At 32.8% G+C, this 21,966-nt stretch overlaps 2 protein-coding genes across 3 annotated transcripts in view; one reads left to right on the plus strand and one right to left on the minus strand.

Moving 5' to 3' along the window:
• Positions 1-21,966, minus strand: part of LOC113516493 (microtubule-associated protein futsch) — a 219,588-nt gene that overhangs the window by 89,664 nt on the left and 107,958 nt on the right. The window contains 1 exon segment of the mRNA XM_052899915.1: positions 2,237-2,335. Within this exon segment, the coding sequence (XP_052755875.1) occupies positions 2,237-2,335 (99 nt within the window).
• On the plus strand, positions 7,234-9,694 carry LOC113514643 (facilitated trehalose transporter Tret1). 2 transcript variants are annotated; one of them, XM_026898739.3, is made up of 3 exons: positions 7,234-7,404; positions 7,771-7,909; positions 8,124-9,694. In XM_026898739.3, exons 1-3 carry the CDS (start codon positions 7,372-7,374, stop codon positions 9,437-9,439), a joined length of 1,488 nt encoding a protein of 495 aa, XP_026754540.1. In that variant the 5' UTR covers positions 7,234-7,371; the 3' UTR covers positions 9,440-9,694. The 2 variants fall into 2 exon arrangements, with proteins under 2 accessions (XP_026754540.1, XP_052755831.1); XM_052899871.1 differs by lacking the exon at positions 7,234-7,404 and having other exon boundaries at positions 7,714-7,909.

Genomic DNA, 21,966 nt, shown 5'->3' on the forward strand with positions numbered 1-21,966 from the left:
ACCTATTACGTCATATCTTCATAGATTCAAATTAAGCAAAATTTTTATTATGGGTATAATAGCTTAATTAACTTTTATTTTAACTGACATAGTACATATTTATATCTACAATTTTATATATCATCGTTATCATTCCACCTGCATCTACTAACTCCCTACAATGATTGTCAGGTCGTCACCCCATCTAGTGGAGCGTTATCCTACACTGCGTTACTTATGAACAAAAATATTTGTATTGAGCGAGGATCGAACCCGTTACTGTTGGATAATTAGGCGTGTTAAACCACTACACCGTCAAGGTAGTCAAATTCCTCATTTCCAAAGGCAGAAAATCTTTAAATCGTCTGCATATTTTGTTACTCGATCTTTTCTTCAATTCTGTAGAGTGACTTCTGACACAATGGAATTAGGTTCAATTCAAAATCACGTCGAATATACGTACGTCAAATATAAGGCAAGATAAGGTCTATTGGACGTGTACTCGATGGGTATTCAATTTGACCCCAATTCAATAGCGTCAAAGTCACCCCCTGAACCGACTTTGACACGTAATTTTGAATTCGACGGGGTTAAAATCCGTGTTATGTTTAATTGGATTTTGTGACAATTGATTTCCTTATTATTTAACCGACTTCAAAAAAGTGGGTGTTCTTAAATCGGTTGTATTTTATATGTTGTCGTTGATCGGTGTGTATTTGCCTTGTTTTTTTTGAGCAAAATGTATTTGTTTTACATAACAATATTAAGAAATTATATTTAACGTGAATAAATATTTACATAGGTACTAACCCCATAGATACGGGGGAAAGGGATTATTAGTATTGTGCCTGATTTCCTCATTATAAACAATCCCCTATCAGGTCAAATTCCACGCTGTTTTCCCTGGAAATTATAGTGGTTAATTCTAGTGGAATTCGTCACGATGGGCTCTTGGACCTGCTTTCATCGTCATCTATAATCCCTCACTGGTGCCCCGCCAGTGTACACCGATAGCGCAGGCGGGATTACCATTTCATTATCACCCATTAAAAAAAGCCCATATACATTTTCTTTTTTCGGGTCCTCAAGGTTGATTGGAAGTAATCCCTTCAAGCTTTTTTTTATATACAACAAGCTGACGGCCCACCTGATGGAAAGTGGTAACCGTCGCCTATAGACATGAGCAGTACCATGGACATAAAAGAGTATACTGTTTCGCCCATGATACCCCCCATACGTTGCCATTTCTGCCTATCATCATCATTACATCAGTCATTATTCGTCCACTGCTGGACATAAGCCTCCCCTATAGACTGTCAGGAACGGTCCTAAACCACCTGTATTCACTGACTCCCTGCAATGCATTTCATGTCATCATTTTTTCTAGTGAGAGGTCATCCTACATTGCATTTGCCTTGTATTCGCCACTCAAGAACCTTTCTTCCCCTTTAGTTGTCGATTCTTCAAGCTTCGTAACCAGGTCATTGCCACTTCAGCTTGCTTATCCTTTGGGTTATGTCGGTTACTTTGATTCTTTTGCGGTTATCTCTCTCTCTCTAAAGCCCGTTGAATAATTTCAAGGTTTAGTCTGCCTGTACCTTATTATTTCCTTTATAATCTAATATTTATTTCAAATATAAACATACAATAATGCTTATACAACAAACAACTTCGATCACCACTCTCAAGACAAATGTGGTTGACAAATATCACAAGAGAATCGAAAATCTCAAGAGGTCATAACGAGGCAAAGAAAGAGGTCGTAACGAGGTAAAGAGGCGATTTTGAAGAATAAGTACCGTATAAATTGTCCACAACACTGTGTTAAATCGTTAAGAAAAGAAATAATGCATCGTTAAAGTGACTTGCCATATTTTTAATACACTCTTTTTGGATCTAGTGATCTGAAAAATATTAAGGTACTATTTATACTTAATTCGATATGTGTAGACGTAATGTGTTACTAGGTATGTACGGGGTAAAAGGATTGTTAGCAATGAAGTTTGACAGCCCCATTGCTAGCAATATGCGTTATTAGGGACCTCCACTTGGTTCCCCCTGGAAACCATCGTGACCAATTCTTGTATATATATATATATATATATATATATATATATATATATTTGGGCTCAGTAGACGTTTGGATAAGTTCCAGTATAATTATTATATATATATTTCAATTTTCGAATATAAAAGTACATAACAACAAGGTTGTTGGAAGATTGTTGTTGGAAATTATTAATAAAATGTGACTCACCATATCTGGCCTCTTCCCCCTCGGGTGCCTGCGCCGTGAGGGTGGCCAATTCCTTCTCCAAGTCGACCTGGTGCTCTCCAGAGTCCCATGATAGCAGCCCTGGAACAAATAACATCAATTAATCTTTGTTTGAATTGTTGATAAGTACAAAATAATCATCATTGTTGCCATCGCCTTCAAAATGGAATAAAGTTCAAGAAGCGAACGAAACGAAACGAAACGTAACGAAACAAAGAAAAAGTGTTTCGGTTCGAAGGGCATGTGTGTGTGTGTGTGATATGGCAGTGAATTTACAGGGTACAGAGGAATAACACCTGAGTCCTCAGGAATGACAACGCATGGGGGGGGGGGGGTATCATGGGCGAAACAGTATACTCTGTTATGTCCATGGTACTGCTCATTTCTATAGGCGACAATTACCACTTTCTATCAGGTGGACCGTCAGCTTATCTGTCATTTTAAGTTGCATAAAATATATCTAATAACTTAAATAATTTGTTTACAAGCATTTTTAAGTCGTCATTTTTTTATGAATACAGAGTTCGGAAAATTATTATCTGTCGAGAAGTACCCGCAAAAGATTCAAGAGTTACTCTTTTAAATCTCTCCTAATATTATAAATATACGACAACGGATGGATATTGTTCGGAGAGAATCCAATCCGTATTCCCTAGGGCTAGTGAGGAAGTAATAAACAAAACTATGACGGGAACAGTACCGCTTTGGTAAATATTTGCGGAGACTATTTCAGTTGGAAGCTAATAGGAAGTCGTGGTTGATTTTCCTGTTTAACTTACTTGAATAGTGAAGTGTTGTAACTAGTATTTGTTTTAACTGGGAACGACTTTAATTGTTTTAAAACCAGTTTTTTTATTATTTAAGAACTAAACTCTTTTTTTTACAACACAGGGGGCAAACGAGCATGCGGCTCACCTGATGGTAAGTGACTACCGCCGCCTCTCTTCAGTCGTACACTCTTGACAGAGTGTTCGTGTTTTTTATGACGATAGTGAATCGTCGACGAGGCCCTCTTTCGCGATTGAGAAAAACAAAACTACGGTACCGATTTTGATAAAATTTCTATAGGACCAGTGTGTAAGTATATTCTTTTAGATAAAAAAAAAGAATTTTCCAAATCGGTTTACCACTGACGGAGTTATGACGTTACAAACATATAAAAAAATACAGCCGACTTAAAAATGTTGTTCTTATTGAAGTATGTTGGAAAACAGTATTGTATTGATATATAATGAGAATTTATTTAGAATCTAGGGAAATCGTAACAGATAACAATTTGTTTCCTAAATAAAACTGATTTTACCAGAGGAAAACTTATTACAAAACTCGTTTGCTTGATTACCTCTGTCCCATTCGTGTTTCTACCGTGAAGCAGTTGTACTTGCATGGCTGTGTTTCGGTTTGAAGGGTGGGATATAGCAGTAAACTTACAGGGCACAGAGGAATAACACATGAGTCCTCAGAAATGGCAATGCATGGGGGGTGTCATGGGTGAAACAGTATACACTGTTATGTCCATGACTGTAGGTGCCGATTACCACTTTCCATCAAGTAGGCCTTTAGTTTTTTGCCATTCTAATTTACATATAATAAGAAATGACAGCTTAGCAGAAACAAGTGGTAGAGACGTGTTCCCATGTTTAGCGTGAATTTACTAGGTACAGAGGAATAACACCTGAGTCCTCAGGAATGCAACGCATGGGGGGTATCATGGGCAAAACAGTATACTCTGTTATGTCCATGGGACAGCTCATGACTATAGGCGACGATTACCACTTTCCATCAGGTGGGCCGTCAGCTTGTTTGCCATTCTAAGTTGTGTAAAAAAAAAATGTAGACAATTTTTGTATAAATAAATGGCATATATTGTAAAGATAAGATATTAGAATTATTTTGTTTAATTCCGCTACCATTCGATAACGGTAGTGGAATTAAACAAAATAATTGTAATCAAATAACCAGTGATATGTACTTCCGCAAGATAACATACAAAAATGTCCATACTCACTTTTTTATTTTATCCGAGCAGTAAATATTTTATATTATTCTCAATTTCGTGTATAATATAGTACATATTATATATGTGTAAGTATATTTGTTATTTATATATATTTATTCGTTTATATATGTAATTTTAGTATGTATGTATATCAATAATTATTAGTATCACATTAGAGTATTTTGACACTTCCCTATGGTTGACTAGGAGAGAGTGTTTTTAGCATTAAGTCCGCCATGTACATATATATGTGTACTAATGAATTAATAAATAAATAACACCTAGTTCATCATTCATGCAAGCGAACATCATCGAATTACTTGGACATTTTAAAATAGTATATTTATTGTCTCGACCAGGAATTACCTAATTCAATTTCTCAGTATTGTGAATTTAAATGTAATATTATAATTTATTTACATATTAAGTATAGAAGAGATAGTTAATCAAGATATATAATTAGAGATAAGTAATCAAAAAAACTTTTATATATATATATATATATATATATATATATATATATATATATATATATATATATATATTTAAAGATATAAAATTTCTTTGAGAAATATTGTACCGTTAACACTGTTTGCTTTTACTCTCCTCTCAATATCTCTGTCACACTTCCCATCCCTCGTAAACAAAGAACCTAAATATAGAAACTCACTCACTTGCTCTACTTTTTCATCTCCTATCATAATCTGGCATGCCGTTAAACTTTCATACTTCTTCGCATTTACTCGTATTTTAACCTTTTCTTGCATATAATTATAGTATTTGTTGTAATTCATACTCCGAATGCAAAAAGTACTTGGTCGTCGGCGTATAAAAGATAAACAGAGACTCATTCATCCTGAATCCACAATTAGATCCTTTCAAAATATTTGCCAAACCAGTCTGTATAGACTCCAATTCTGACACAGGCATTTGAATCCCGTATGCTCACCCCATACATTGCCAGTGTTGACCACAGTTCATTCCTCTCCACTCTATCATAAGCCTTTTCAAGGTCAATGAAGGCGCAGAAAACCTTCTGATGTTGAGCTAAGGTTTTCTCTGTTATGCACCTTAAGGAAAAGACTTGATCCGTAATCCCATCTTTACCCTGCTTGCACATCCCAAATTTTAGAAACAAACATTCAACAATGCAGAAACGTTACAATGGAACACCTTAAGAGCGTAACATTACTGGCAATTTATGAAAGCCTGTTTCAGTGAAAACAGTTCAGTTTACAATAGAAGCTGTAATTTATATGTACAAAATGAGATTAAGCATCTGTATTGTTACTGTTTGTTAACGGCGGATTATTTTAATTAATAATAGAATTAATATCGTTAAATGTAATACAAAGAAATACGAGTATCAGGCGGGCCGTAAGCTTGTTTGCCATTCTAAGTATTGTAAAAATAAAACAATATACAAACCAAGTAATTATAATATAAATCATCATCGTCATCATATCAGCCGTTCACTCACTATTGATTAACATAGGCCTCCTTTTATTTGTGGTATTTGCCTTAGTTGCCTTGGCCTTAGTTACTACGCTTGGCAGATAAGTTGGTAACCGCAGTATATATATATATATATATATATATATATATATATATATATATATTATAATAAATTATATATATATATATATATATATATATATATATATATATATATATATATATATGGTGATGTTTTAAAAGCCTGCTAACAATTCAGTTTACAATAGAAGCTGGACGCCGTTACCCATCCCATGGGTATAAAAGAGACGACTCATTCTATGCCGGGATACACACGGCGATTCTTCATTAAATATATTACGTGTATACCAAATTACAGAGTGATAGGTTAAAGCATTTAAGATGGTAAAAAGTAAAAACCAATTCACTTTCACGTTTATAATATTAAGGCTTAAATTATTGTACAACAGTATGTACATATGTACATATCTGTCACGCCTGTCTCCAATTAGGGAAGGCAGAAACAATGGAATGCCAAATGCTTCGATGTAAACAAGCCTCTTTCGCTTCCTCCACATTCATAAATCCTTAATATACAACAGTAATGAATGTTTAATACTGTCTCATAAGTAAACTTGTAACGATGAATTAAATGACATTTGAGAATAACAAATTTGCTACGTGCTTGCTACTTATAATTTTTCTTAGATACATACTTCGATTAGGGACAAATTTCGGGTATTCAAAAAAAGAACATTTTGAATTCGGTTTTTTAAAGTTGGTAATAATAATAATAAATTTATTTGCATTAAATAGGGCAGGTATCGGTGGTCTTAAATTATATAAAGTCTCGTGCCTATTTAGCCATTACAGAATAGCATGCAAATGTCTCATTTTGAGAGGAACTGACTATTTTATGCATCGACAACTATATTAGATATTTATCTTTTCTTTTTTGAAAAATTCGTCAACAGAGTAAAAGATTTTGCTAAGTAACCATTTACGTAATACAATTTTAAATGTATTTAATGGCAGTTCCTTTATATCCATAGCAATATACCTATGATAAAGATTTTTAAACACATCATATAGGAATTTCTTAATAAACGGCTTGTTTTAGGAATTGTATTGGTCACTAGTTTTTTAGGGTATCTTGCGTTTCTTTGGATTTGCTCTTTTGCTTCTGCAAACATGTTCTTATTTAATTTAACAAATATACCCGCTTCAAGTATATATAGACTGTTACCTCAGAAGGCCGTTATTTATAAACTGATTTGGGTAATTCTTTTTTATCTGAAACGATATACTTTCAAATGACCTTATAGCAATTTTATTAAAATCTGTTTAATAGTTTAGATTTTAATTAACTAAATAAAATAATATTTTGCCACAATTAAAAACAGTGTTTTTGTTTCGTGAAACAAAATTCACTTGTTAGGTTAATGATTATAAAAACACTACATAGGTACGTGCTGTCTCTTATAAAATTGACGTATATTTATTCAGCTGTATACCATATAACATATATATGATTATATACCTGCATTAGTACACGAAAATGGTTTCCAGTGGCGTAACATAGCTGCTTAATTTTACAATATTTAAAATGTGATTAAATATCTAGTGTATATTTTTTTTTTTGTGAATAAGTAACAAATACGCAATGGAAATTTTGAAGTCTCCTTTACAGTGTCAGGTAAGTAACTGTAAAATTTAATAGTACTGATCAAGGTTAATTAAGCTAATAAAGATATCTGGTAGTAAGGTAATGATTTTTTTTTTTTTGTATTTATTATAAATAACTTGACAAACAAGCAGATGGATCATTCGATGAGGAATGATAACCGTTGTGTTATCTATTAATATTTTACAATTGAAGAATTAACTTGAGCATCGTAAATGATCAAATTAACCTACTAATTTAAACAATTTTATTTAAATTGAACTCGAATTTAAATAAATCATCAGTTAAATTATTTCATTTTAGACATTATTTATTTATTTAAATAATATTAATTGAATGAGATTTATAAATCAAAAATATCAAACTCTCAATTTTCAGATTTTTGTCGTAACTGGCGTATTGAGCACAATTGTCAGTTGCGGCTTAGGACTCGGATATCTATCCATTTTTTTAGAACAAAATGGTGCTGATAACATCAACAGCTTCCGTTCAAACAGCAAGTTACTTGGATATATTGGTAATTATATTTTACAATTTGAAATAATTACTAGAAAATATATTAAATTAGCACAAAATACTTAGACCATTGAATGACACGAAATTTATGACTGCATAAACAACTATTATACTAAAATCTTGTTTGGTGATAATATTCTATTCCGAATACACTTGGAATACAATAAGACATGACAATCATTGTTCCTATGTAATAAGATAAATTCATTTTTCAGAGACCGCTGGAGAGATAGCGTTTTTACCATCAATTGTAATAATACCTATAGTAATGCAGAAAAAAGGAAGGCGGCTAGCTAGCATCGTAACAACAATACCGCTCTTGATCAGTTGGCTGATAAGTTTCAATGCTAAAAATTTTATAAGCGTACTCTGCGTCAATATATTGAATAATATATCTTTGGGAGGGGCTGTTACAATAAGTAGCATTATCATTTCAGAATTCTGCGATCCCAAATATCGAGGTATATTCTTGATGTTGGAAACTGGAATGATATCACTTGGAGTATTATTGAGTCATATTTTTGGCATATTTTTGCATTGGACACTGGTTTCTTCTTTGGGAGTTATAACGGCATTGATAAGTTTAATTACTACATATTTTTGGCCAGAAAGTCCGTACTGGTTGATTAGTCAAGGCCACATTTTAAAAGGTACGGAAGTCTTTCAAACATTAAGAGGGACTGCTGAAGAATCGATGGAGGAATTGGAAATTCTACTTATAACTCAAAAAAGAAAACTGCAACTAAACGCTTTAAAACCCATGAAAGTAATAAACTTACGAGAAAAGGTTACAAATTATCTCAAATCTTTATTAAAAGCTGACTTTCTAAAACCACTTTCTATAATGATATTGTTATTCAGTTTTATTGGGTTCGGAGGTGAAAACATAATGTCCAATTATAAACTTACTGATGTTTTTAATCTAACAAATGGTAAATATATTGGAACCATAATTTTAGATGTATTAACATTAGTTTGCTCTTTAACAGCTTGTGTATTAATTCAGATAGTGAAAAGAAAAACTTTATTCCTATTTACAAGTTCTTTTTCTATAATATTTTTAGGATTTACCTCCATTCTTTTATTCTTGCAATCATTTGAGATATTTTCAAAAGACTATCTGTGGATTGTTTTGTCTTTAGTCACTGGGTTTGTGATGTTTATGTCTTTGGGAACAACAGCCTTGCCTTTTTCTTTATTAGGTGAGATATTTCCTATGTCTTACAAAGGAGTGGGTAGTTCTCTTACATGCGCATATTTGTGGGCATTTGGTAATACTATTATAAAATCAGCTCCATTTGTAACCAATTCGATAGGAGTTCATGGTATGATGTTACTATCAATCTTGATGATGATTTTAATTCTGATATTAATAAATAAGATTATGCCAGAAACAAATGCGAAAACTTTATTAGAAATACAACAGCTAATGAAATTAACTAAAGATGGAGACTATGAAGTTACCAGCCTTACACATGAGCTAGAGGAAAGCGAAAACTTTGATAGGCTACAGTTATTTATAGAAGTATGATCCCATGTAATTTTGGTTATTTTGACAAAATGTTGCAAATATGATAATATTATTAGTTAACATAACTTTCAAAGTAACTACATGAATAATTACATTATTGAATTTTATTAAATTTCTGAACTTTGGATATATGTTTTGTACATTAAATATATTAGTAGTTACCTAATACTTTACATGTAGTTACTTCATTATTTATCTAAAAAATTAAGTCTTATATTATAGAGGTTTTTCATTATTAAAAAGATATTGTTTTAATTTATTTTTCTTTTATTTTGCTATACCATTAACTTCTTCTACTTATAAAATAAATTATTATGTGATGATACTTAATATATTTAAGAAAGTATTTATTTTAATTGACTCGGTTATGGTGGAATAGATTTATGCTCAGGATGTTCTTTGTTTAGTTTCTCAAAAACCAATGTATTCTAATCAGAAACTTAAATAATTCGTAATGCATTGGTTGTATGGTGATTATCTAATAATTATGATATTTTCAAAATATACTTTTCGTATTTATAAAAATACATCAAATAGTTATCGAAGATCTACCCTAATTACATTCAAATTCAACCTAATTTGAAATAAGATAGCGCCGTACGAAATGTCCGCTTCTTTTCTTTATTTTTATTCTGTTTATCAACAAATTTGCTAATCGAGTTCTGAATTCTGATTGTGAAAGTTATATATAATTGGAAACAAGTTACAACACGCCTTGCTCAATCCGCAACTTTTTAGATTAAATCACCAATCTTTGTTGAACTTTGGAAATTGAAGGGCTGGAATACTTTTGTTTTACCGTTGCGATGTTTGTCAGCTGTCAACCCGTTTCAAGTCGCAAATCCAGGTGTCAAAGTCTAATATATTATGTAGGTGACAACATAATCCTTTCGACGGAGGCAAACTCCGTGGGTTATGTATAAACCGATTCTCTAGAGGTGTTATTATCAGTTAAGCGTAAAAGTTACAATGTACGTATATACTAGCTTTTACCCGCGACTTCTTCCGGCCTCGTTTATTGATCAAGATACTTTTATTTATTTTAAAGTCTATATTCAAATTCCAAGCATACAGAGTCGCAGACAGAAGCTAGTATTACATAATCAAGTAAAAAAAAAAAACAATTACTTTGATTTAAAAACTAAACTATCATCCATTTAAAAACTAAACCCATCTTAATAAATTTTCTGTGGGACCAATCTGCAAGTATGTCCTTTCAGATAAAAAGAGAAATTTCCAAATAGGTTTAGAACTAACAGAGTTATGAGATAATAGACATAAAAAAATAAAACAACTGTTGACAACCCTTTCTATTCCAATTAATTAATTTCGTGGCGATGGCTGTCGAATCGATAAGCTTCATTTACTCATGCGCACCAACAGTAACGGCAGACACGGTGACAAAGTAACTATCGGTATAATCCAAGCAGAGCGATCCAATTACTGTTCGTATATGTAACACATGAATTTGTTATTGTCTCGAAATTCAGAAATTAATCATTCACATATAGGCAGAATTACTATAGGCCTTTATTTATTCTCAGTGGATTTTTATGAATACAAGTCACAAATTAAACTGTATGTTATTTTTCCCTTTATGAATTTTAGGCCACATTTCATCATTGTTTCGCTCGTCATTGTTGGTAAATACAATAATTATTCAACTTGGAATAGCAAAAAAATCTAAGAGCCCTCATGGAGGGCACGAGGATGAGGATGAACATTAACCATTGATTATGGATATGAAATTTGCCGTGTAGTTCTGGCATAGAATGAGCCATTCCTTCCTTTCCTGTGGGCGTCGTAAGAGGCGACTAAGGAAGTTTAATGCTTAAAGGATGGACAGTAGCGTTCACTTAAAACATCACTAATTTTATTAAATCGTAACTGCGATTGCCAGCCCGCCTACCAACCGTGGCAATTACTGGCAAAATCCCCCTTTATAGGAGAGACCTATGTTCATTGGATAGTCTGCCACTGCCTTTACAGGATACACTATGAGGCCTTTATATAACACTGTAACTGGTTTATCAAAAACAATGTCTCAGTACTTTGTAATTTCACATAGAAATGCTAACATTTCGAACCAAAATATAACCATATATGCATTGCAAGCAAAACTAGGAGGCAGAAACAACAGTAGGACGGACCCCTGCAATCGGCTTTTGTACAAAGTCATCTTTTCATTTTTCATAGTAATAAAGTATTTTATATGCTAAATTAGGATATATCCTACTCATGCCTTAAATTTCATTCAAATCCAAATGTAGTTTTTGCATTAAAGAATAATAAACATTCATTTATCCATCTATCCATCCTTACAAACTTTCACCTTTATTAAATTAATAGGGCATAGATGAATCTATTGAATGTACTATTTGAGTCATAAATTCTGATACAACAGAATAAATTCAAAACAGCTTACGATGAAAATGTTATATCCGTATTTAATATCGAGATAAATGTAATTAATTTCAAACTGGATAGGTCTGCTGACGAAGGGTTGGCTGATTGCGGATTAGCTTTGACAATACTATACAGAGCGTGAAATCATACCAGTTTACGTTATACTTGGACGTCTAGATAATGAAGTCGGACCAGTGGATAAGTAAATTAAACTCTATGGGTGTATATAAATATATTTGTTTAAAACATGTATTGCAGCCAGGGGCACCATTCTTTTAATAAATCGATGATATTATAAAGAAGACAGGAAGAGAAAGAATGTGAAAAGTAAAAAATCGTATATGGTGGAAAGCATTAAAGAAGTCCAGACATATCAAAACTATATATAAGACCAATATTATTATTAAATCAGATGTTAATTGTCCACTGCTGCAACATCTCCATAAGGAGGATTTTACCAGTAGTATCCATGCTTGGTAGGCGTGTTAGTAATCGTAGTTAGGATTTAGTGATATTTTTAAAAGAGACGTTGTTGCCTATCTCTTGAACATTAAGTTTCCTTAAACGCCTCTAACGACGCTCACAGGAAAAGATAAAGTGGCCCATTCTATGCCGGAATTATACGTTAATTAGACCAATATAAGAGTATCAACATTAGTCAAAATTAATTACTAATATCGGATAACATATACACTGCCGAATTGAGAATCTTATTTGTTTTGAAGTCGCTTAATATAATAAATGGTTATGTCTCGGAACACCATCCAGTTCTAAACTAATCAAAGCTTGTACAGTATATACTAGACATCAGGTAGATATAACTATTTCGTTTATGTGTAGACATGGAACTATCTGTCATTGTAAATCTTTATATCCTAAAGCCAAAGGAGTTTTATCACTTTCAAGTATCTGCTCCATTATGCACTGGTTCCTTAGCTTTAACCTTTTCTAGTTAAAGGAACAGTTTGAGATAGTGAAATGAATATTAATCTGAACGTTAGGTAACGTATTGCGCAAAGTTAGATTAACTAGCTACAGTTTATAACCCCTATCTTTATCCGTCTCTGATACAAGGATACGGTAATGTCCATTCTCAAATGAATTTAAAAAGCTTTTTCATATTCTAAATTATTCCTCTGTGTTTTCAACTAAGAACAAGGAAATACATAGAAGGAATGATAAAATAAAAACTGTAAATCATATGGTTACCTCCTTTCTTCTTCTGCAAATATAATTAGTAATAAGAAGACGAATATGAACGAAGATACACCATCAGTTGCTATTTTTCTTAATTCATAGCAGGCTAGTGTATAGAAAATGTGTATGTAAAATTTTTGTTCATATTGATATGTCAATTATTTGTCAATAACAAATTTTACATTACTAGATTATATATTTGACACAGTTTATGTAGAAAGTATGCAAGCAATAAAACCAAGTGACATATCTTGATGAATTTAACTACTACGGATTAGTCAAAAGGCAGATGCGTTTTTCTATGTCTATCCCTCTCTAACGCATTGGCAATGTCTTAAATACAACGAGCAACATACTATGTGAATTATGCATTCCATCTATAGTATTCTGTTCTGAAATCTTTGCATAAAACAATCACTGTGTAATCTAAGAGTCGGCACTGCCATATATTGATGAAATTGGAAAATTAATCTATGCAACTTTAACTGTTAAATTATTACTTCTTTATTTCTTACATTATGTGAATTATGCATACCATCTATTCTATTCCGAAATCTTTGATTTTCAACTTTTTAAAAAAAGAAGAAGGTTTTTTTATGATTTTTACCTTAGAACTCTATTATTTATGAATCTATTTAGAAATTCCTTATTTATCTCAAATAATACACTTTCCGGTTAGTTCCATAGACAATTGAAATCAGTTTATTACTTTAATTTTTGTATCATAATTACTCGTTTTGCCACGATTCAAATCAGTATTTCTTTTTTGTGGAACAAAATCAAAATTTGTCACAATGTAACACGATTGCATCATAAATTTTGTACCAATTTTGATAATTCTTTAAAGAGGTTCATGTTATTTCCGTATTAATTTTGTGATGATTGAAGACTTGAAATGATTTTTTTTAAGTAAATTCTGCATGATACGAAGCGAAACGTACTAGAACTTTTAAAGATATACGTAAATATGTTTATGCTGGGATTACAGGCAAATCTTTCTGTTATTATAATCTTCAAACAATATCCCATACATATATTCTTTATTATTATCGTTAGTATTCGATACAGTAGTGTTGTATGTACCTATTACATTGCGACCCTAAACTGCGACGCATAAGTTTTATTTTCTGGGCTATAAATACATGTATATATAAATGTACGCACGTAAAAGTTGATAGAACTTTATTCGAGGGAAAGGGTTATAGGGTTGGTAAGCACCTATCTATATTACTTCGTAATGTGCAAATGTTTGTTTTGGGTTAGTATTCGGCGTGTGAATAATGACTTGTTGTTCTTGGTCATTTAGTAGAATGGAGAATTGTTTAGAACTACAATACATATGTACATATTAAGGTACAGTTATTATATACCAAGTGAACAAAGAACGAGTAAAAGTAAGAATAGATTTTCGTTTAGAGAAAACGCGCTTATGGTTGTTTCATTTGTAGATTGATTGCCAATACATTGCAAAAGCAATGTCTGTGTTTTGCTCTTTTGAGGGCAAAACAATAAACTGAGTTGTGACCATTTTGTATTACTCTGATACGCTTACGAAAAATTATGTTAATTTTTAAAGTATTTTCTTCTTTTTTTTTATATGTATTCTTTTACTTCTTTTTTTTTATGTATGTACCAATATCTGTTTATATTTGTGTGCTGTAAGTAATGCAAATAAATTATATATCTATATATCTATCTAAAAATGTAATACCTTGACTACTATTATAAACGTTTCAAAAAGTACAGAGCTATTTTGAATATATTTTTCCTTTTATTTTTCTCATTAAAATTCCAGCTTTCCACATTTAGTCTTTATATAAAAAACTCGGAACTCTTTATTTTTCCAAACCGGTCACAGGTCGTTAAAACTCCCTGTTTAAACTGCGACCTCTTTTCTGCTACGGGACCTAATGAATTATTTAATTTTCGAACGATTCGCCGCCATTTGTAATTTGCGAGAGAGCATTATTGGTCGGTATTGGTTTTTCTGAATAGAAATAGAACAGAGATAGGCACGTTGGAATTAGAAATGATACAATTTTATATTTAAAATATGTTGAATAAATGTATTGTATATTATAAGTCAAACAGTGGGATTGATTATGAGGCTCTAAATCAATTATTCTATAATTAAAATTTCAATTTACTATCATAGTGAAATCTATATATCATGATGATGATCCCTTAACTGTCCACTGCTGAACATAAGCTTCCCCTGTGGGGGGTTTTGCCAGTAGTTGGCACGCTTGGCAGGCGGATTGGCAACCGCAGTTAAATTTTAAAGATGTTTTAAGAGCAACGCTCCCTTAGTCGCCTCTTACGCACCCACGGGAAAGGAATGGGTGGGCAATTTTATGATAGGATCACACGATACTTTCCGTTGTACATAAATACATATGTATTTATTATTGATATTTTGAAATACACTACACTTATTGAATATATATATATATATATATATATATATATATATATATATATATATATATATATATATATATATATATATATATATATATAACTTGTTGTTTTCTGGCTCATTACATAATTAAATTGACTCACTAATTTAATTTAATTTATATTTGTAAATCACCGTGTCTTAGTAATCTCTTATAGATTCCCGCGATACAGGTTCGCCTAGTGCGGGGTCCAATGAACTCGCTGTTGTAAATTTCTTGTATATATATATATATATAAACAATTACTTCCAGATAACAATTCCAATTTTATCCATTAAAAAACACCTAAAATAAAATTGTAGTTAAAATGTCTTTTCAGAATGAAGATATTTCCCATTTCCATTCAAAGCATGAGCCTCGGGGCGTCAACTGTTGAAATTATTTAAAAGCCCCGTTCCAAATCAATCTTACATAAGCACTTTATATATGTACTTGTATAATCACTTATGTATCTAAGGATAGACCGTACTCAAAGCTTGTCGAAGTTGATTGATGTCTATGCATTAGTTTAATTATTTTTCTTCAACCACTAGCTACGCCTACGACTTTGCATGATGTTTTATATTCAACAAACAAGCTTACGGCTCGTCCGATGGATTTTTTTATACAACTTAGAATGGCAATCAAGTTGACAGGCGACCAGATGGAAAGTGGTAACCGTCACCTATAGACATGAGCAGTACCATGGACATAACAGAGTATACCGTTATAGAGTATATATTACATAGAAGACTTTTTAGTTATTTGTTGAGTCAACAAAACCAGCTCTAGTTACAGGTTACTCAATAACTATATATATATATATATATATATATATATATATATATATATATATATATATATATATATATATATATATACTATGTATATTATAAGTAGTATTTATGTGTTATATTTATATTTCTTATGTATTATTATATATCATAATTTCAGTATGTTGCTATAATTATGTCACATATTTTACACCACATCTGCCCTTCATACGCTTTCTGTTTTTACCTAATGGTTAACTGGTAGAGAATGTCATATGGCATTAAGCTCGCCACTTGTACAAAGTTTTATTGTGTAATAAATAATAACTAAATAAATATTTATTTAATGTGCACCACAGATACTAATAAAATATAGATGACGCAAAAATTACAATTTATATTTTTACAATTTCACTTCACTACTAAACTATTACCGAAATATATGTACTGAGAGATACACCCTTCAACACATAACCCTTACGGAGATGTTATTTATTACGCTATCCCTTCAAACTTTTATAGCTACATGCAGGAAATCCGAATCTATATTTAGCCGGATTACTGTTAGAAATAAAAAATAAATAAATAAAAAAAGCAAAGTGCATACAAGTGTGTCATCTGTTTTAATCAATACTAATAATGTAGATGTTATTTACTAAAATGTGAAATTTAAAATAATTAATATTCTACAAAAAAAACCGACTACTAATTGTAGTATGTAAAATCAGTTATATCGATATAAGTATTAAAAAAAAATTCTATGGCATTAATGTGTAAGTGTATACTTTCAAATAAAAAAAAAATTACAAATTTTGAGGTAACAAACATAAAAAAGAAAATATAAATGAACTGAGAATCTTCTGTTTATAATTACTCCTCTCCATCCAAAGGTTGCCTGCAAGAGAGCGCTCTTAGCGATAAGGTCGCCCATTGTTTTTTCATTGTGATTATTTCTTGTAATTGTTTATATTTATAATAAGTTTACTATTGTAATCTTTTGGAGGAAACAATAAAGAGTATCTATCTATCTATCTACACTCCATCTGCAGACCCGATTTATTATATTTTTTAAATGTAAAACCAGAGGGAGACTTTGTACAAAAGTTTTGTACAACGTTATAAACTCTTCTAGGTAATATACAAATTACTATAATCATTCCATTTTAACAGCATTCCTTTGTCGTAAAGTTCGTGTTTCGTTCGGCGTCATAATTACAGACAATGTTTCGTGGTAGGAGGGCAATTAAAAAATTTCAACTGTAAGCACATCGAAATTATCTTTTCGCAAAAAATAAAACAAACCATTAGGTACCTATTATTATATATATTCATATAATTATTATTATTATTCGTTTTCTTTAACCATTGAGTACCTCTGTCCTAGGAGACTTGCTGCATTTCCACGCTGTATAACTATGGAAATGCGTTGACTAAAGTATAGGCCAACCTTCCGGGCACCAGAGGTTTTTTTGCAAGTTATTGGGGCGGTGATCCGGAACAGATGATGATGACGATTATACATTGCATGTATTTGCAAATACATCGTACCTATATACTTATATGTCGGCCATTTATGTTAATAGTATAGTACCTCTTAACACAGAAACTCCCACGAAAGCAGTAATGCAGAGCTTGAATTTTTTACGATAGAATAATTTTTTTTTTACTGCTAGTAACACCGAGGTAATATTTCGAATTCGCATTGAATTATGCAAAGCGGCGCTCCCGACGGTTTTAATTTGGAAAAAGTAAATTGACAAGCGGCTGTGTTGCCAGCGGGATATTAATATTGAAAAATGTGGAAATCAAGTTACATCACGCAACGTTGAAATGTAAAATAATATATTTTGTACTTACAGGTATCAGAAATTTTATTGTTGCTAGTTTAGCGATAAATTTTGTACCATAACATTTTTATGATTAAGATTTTATTCAAAATTGAATAATAATAAACAAATAATAAAGGTTCTTGAGTGGCGACAACGTACGGATAAACGCAGTGTAGGACGACCCCCCACTAGATGGAGTGACGAGCTGAAATGGACTGCAGGGAGTCAGTGGATGCAGGTGGCTCAGGACCGTTCTTTATGGCAGTCTATGGGGGAGGCCTATGTCCAGCAGTGGACGGATAATGGCTGAAATGATGAAACAAATATTTTTTTATACTACTATAGTGGGAAACAAGCATACGGCCCGTTTGATGGTAAACGGAGTTACTGTAGCACTATAGACATCTGTAACTCAGTGGTATAAAAAAAAAATATTCTTACTAACTAATTCACGAGTCGTCAATTTCGGAACTCCTGAAACATTACTCCCTCGAGTGTAGAGTGCGACGAGAGTCGAACTTTCATAGCCGCATAATTGGTTTATTATCGCGTCAAAATCTCATTTCTGCCTAAATTAACTCGCATTTTATGGCACAATATACCATTAAGGTGATTATGGGTAATTTTAATGAAATATCTCGCGTATGAGCGTTATACTTCATACACATTATATAAGTAGAGAAAGAAAGAAAGAAAACATTTATTGACAACAACAAAAAGTTACATAAATTATGAATAAAAAAAAACTTTACATTTGTTATTGCCAACGTGGTCACCACTCAGCATGTGCTGCAGCAATTTATTTGCTACAGCGCTGATATTCTGTGGTGCCCATGCGTGACATTACGATTATGTAGTTGTAGGTATATATTTTTTTTAACGGACGATAATGGAACGGTAACCCCGTCTGCGCTAACAGAAGACACTGGCGGGGCACCAGTGAAGGATGGTAAGTGAGAATAAAAAGTCAGGCCAGTTAGTAGTAATTCACCTGGAATTCAGCACGATGGTTTCCAGGGGGGACCACATGGAGGTTTACCTGGTTGGGCGTATTGCTAGCAATGGGACTGGTAGTCCGCATTACTAATAATCCCTTGCCCCCATAAGTATAGCTCGTTTACAATAACATGGCACGCCCTTGCAAAATTCAAAGTATTAAAAATACATACATACATACATATCTGTCACTCCTGTCTCCCATTAGGGTAGGCAGAAACAATGGAACGCCAAATGCTTCGATTCAAACAAACCTCTTTCGTATTAGTATTAAAAATGTATGAGTAATAATGTTAGAAGAGATAACCTCAATGGTAAACATATTAATTCTTTTTTATTATTGACAGTCTATTGAAGTGCGCTAGTCTACTAATAAAACTTGAAGACCGATGTCTTTTACCTGTTGTATATTATTTTATTTAGCTTTCTCCAACAAATAATACTTTGTGTAGTCCCGGCATAGAATAGGCCACCCCTTTCTTTCCCGCGTGTAACGTAAGAGGCAACTAAGCGAACTAAATCGAGGGATAAACAGCAGAGTCCTTCTTAAAACATCATCAAAAGCCTAACTGCGATTGCCAACCCGCCTGCCAAGCGCGACAACTATTAGCAAACCCCCTCTATATGGGGAAGGTCTATGTTCAATACAATTCAATTCAATACAATAGTTTTGCATAATATCGGAACAAACATATAATAAATATTATGTCCCATAAACAAAATCGACTTCAATTGTGGAAAAACCGGTTATTTTGGTTTAAAAACTTAACTATTGAACCGGTTTTGATAAAATTTCTATGAAACCAATCGGGGACACCGGTGAAGGATGACAGGTGAAGATGAAAACAGATCGTTTAGACCATCTTGACGAATTCAACCAGAATTTACCACGATGATTTCCAAAAAAAAACTGCTTGGAGGTCGACCTGATAGATATTGCTAGTAATGTAGCTATTTGATCCTATTACTAACACCTCTTCCCCGGGGGGAAAGGGTTTGTTAGTAATGGAGACTGAGAATCCCATTGCTAGCAATATACCCAACCAGGTCGACCTCCTCGCGGTTCTCCCTGGAAACTATCATGGTTAATTCCTGATGAATTTATCATGATGGGCCAACTGGCCTGTTTTCATTCTCATTTATCACCCTTCACTGGTGCTCCGCCAGCGTATCCCATTAGCGCAGGCGGGGTTACCATACCATTTTCACTCATCAAAAAAAAAACACCTCTTCCCCTACAAATCAGTATTGCTTACTATTACTCAAAACCAACATTTACTATAATGAAACACTATAAATAACTAAATAGTTTAATCTTACTGAAAATCGGATAAACTGGTTCAGAGATTTCTTATTTACATATTTAACTTTAATTCTAGTCACGTAGTAAAGATAGCGAGGGAATATTGATGGAGGATCCAACAGGATATAAAAATCAGAATATAAACCTGGAATATATTAATATTTTATGTATTATAATTGATATGTATTATAGTTTCAGTTTTTTTATGCAACTCAGAATGGCAAACAAGCTAACGGTCCAACTGATGGAAAGTGGTAACTGTCATCTACAGACATGAGCAGTACCATGGACATAACATAGTAGTAGTACAGACTGTTTCGTCCAAGATACCCCCCATGCGCTGCCATTCCTGAAGACTCAGGTGTTATTCCTCTGTACCCAGTAAATTCACGCCATATCCTTTCGCCCTTCAAACCGAAACACAGCCATGCAAACACAACTGCTTCACGGTAGAAACACGAATAGGATAGAGGTGCCAAGCGAACGACTCTTGTACAAAATCTCAAATAAAAGATAGTAGTGTATAAAGAAGATCATTGTCCAGCAGTGAACAATTAAAAGTTAAAAATAATCATCACAATGATGAATCAATTAGAAACACTGTTTTTATTGGTCGATAATGAAATGGTAGCCCCGCCTGCGCTAACGAATGAAGGTGGAATAGAATTGATAGATGAGAATGAAAAGGCAGGTCAGTTAGCCCATCGTGATGAATACACTTCGAATTCAGCACCACAGTTTCCAAGGAGACCACGTGGAGGTGGATCTGACAGGGTATATTACTAGCAATAGGACTTGTAGTGGACTTTTTTACTAACAATCTCTTTCCCAATAAATACTGTTGAGAATTAATAAAGAATATTAAACATTATTTATAGAACAAGACGTCATAGAAAATAGCAACCCTTAATTAGATCAAGAACAGCTGAGAACGCTTAAAATATTCGTGCTTCATAACAATACATCACGTGTAATATTATATATTTTATGTATAATGATTCTCAGAAGCTCAACGCCACGTACTATGGATTCCACATATACGTAGGGTATTACGTGTGCTTGGTGGCATTCACAAAATTTCCATTACGTGACTTAATGAGAGAGAGTCCTTCGAAACGGGAATAATTTCCACGCAGCACTCGTAGAAAACTCACGCTCGCGCAAAACTTTCCGGTTAATGCGATAACAACGGTTTCAGTTACGAGCTTTTTTTACGCGAGGGCCAGTGTTCGAGCGTTTTATGTTTGCTTGTTTGTTTTATTAATTTGTTTGTTTAAATTTTTTTATATCACAGCGGTGGCAAGCAAACATACGGCTCATTTAAATTACCGTAGCCTATAAACGCCTGCAATACCAGGGGTATTACGCGCGCGTTGCCGACCCAGAAGAAACCTTTTTACCTCCCTTTTGAAGAGCCCCATGCTGTAGCCTCTTGAAGAAACCTCGGCAGGTATAAACAAATAATTTCAAATGTTAATTCAAATTTATAGTCCAGAAGGCACAGTAAAGTGCCCAATGTGGAAAATATACTAAAACGGGGAACATGGTATTACTAAAAACCCATAAGAAGGCTACAGAAGAGGTG

The sequence above is a fragment of the Galleria mellonella genome, unplaced genomic scaffold (genome assembly GCF_026898425.1).
Source record: "Galleria mellonella isolate WM207_F2 unplaced genomic scaffold, CSIRO_AGI_GalMel_v1 utg1217, whole genome shotgun sequence".
In the NCBI taxonomy this organism is placed as follows: Eukaryota; Metazoa; Arthropoda; class Insecta; order Lepidoptera; family Pyralidae; genus Galleria; species Galleria mellonella.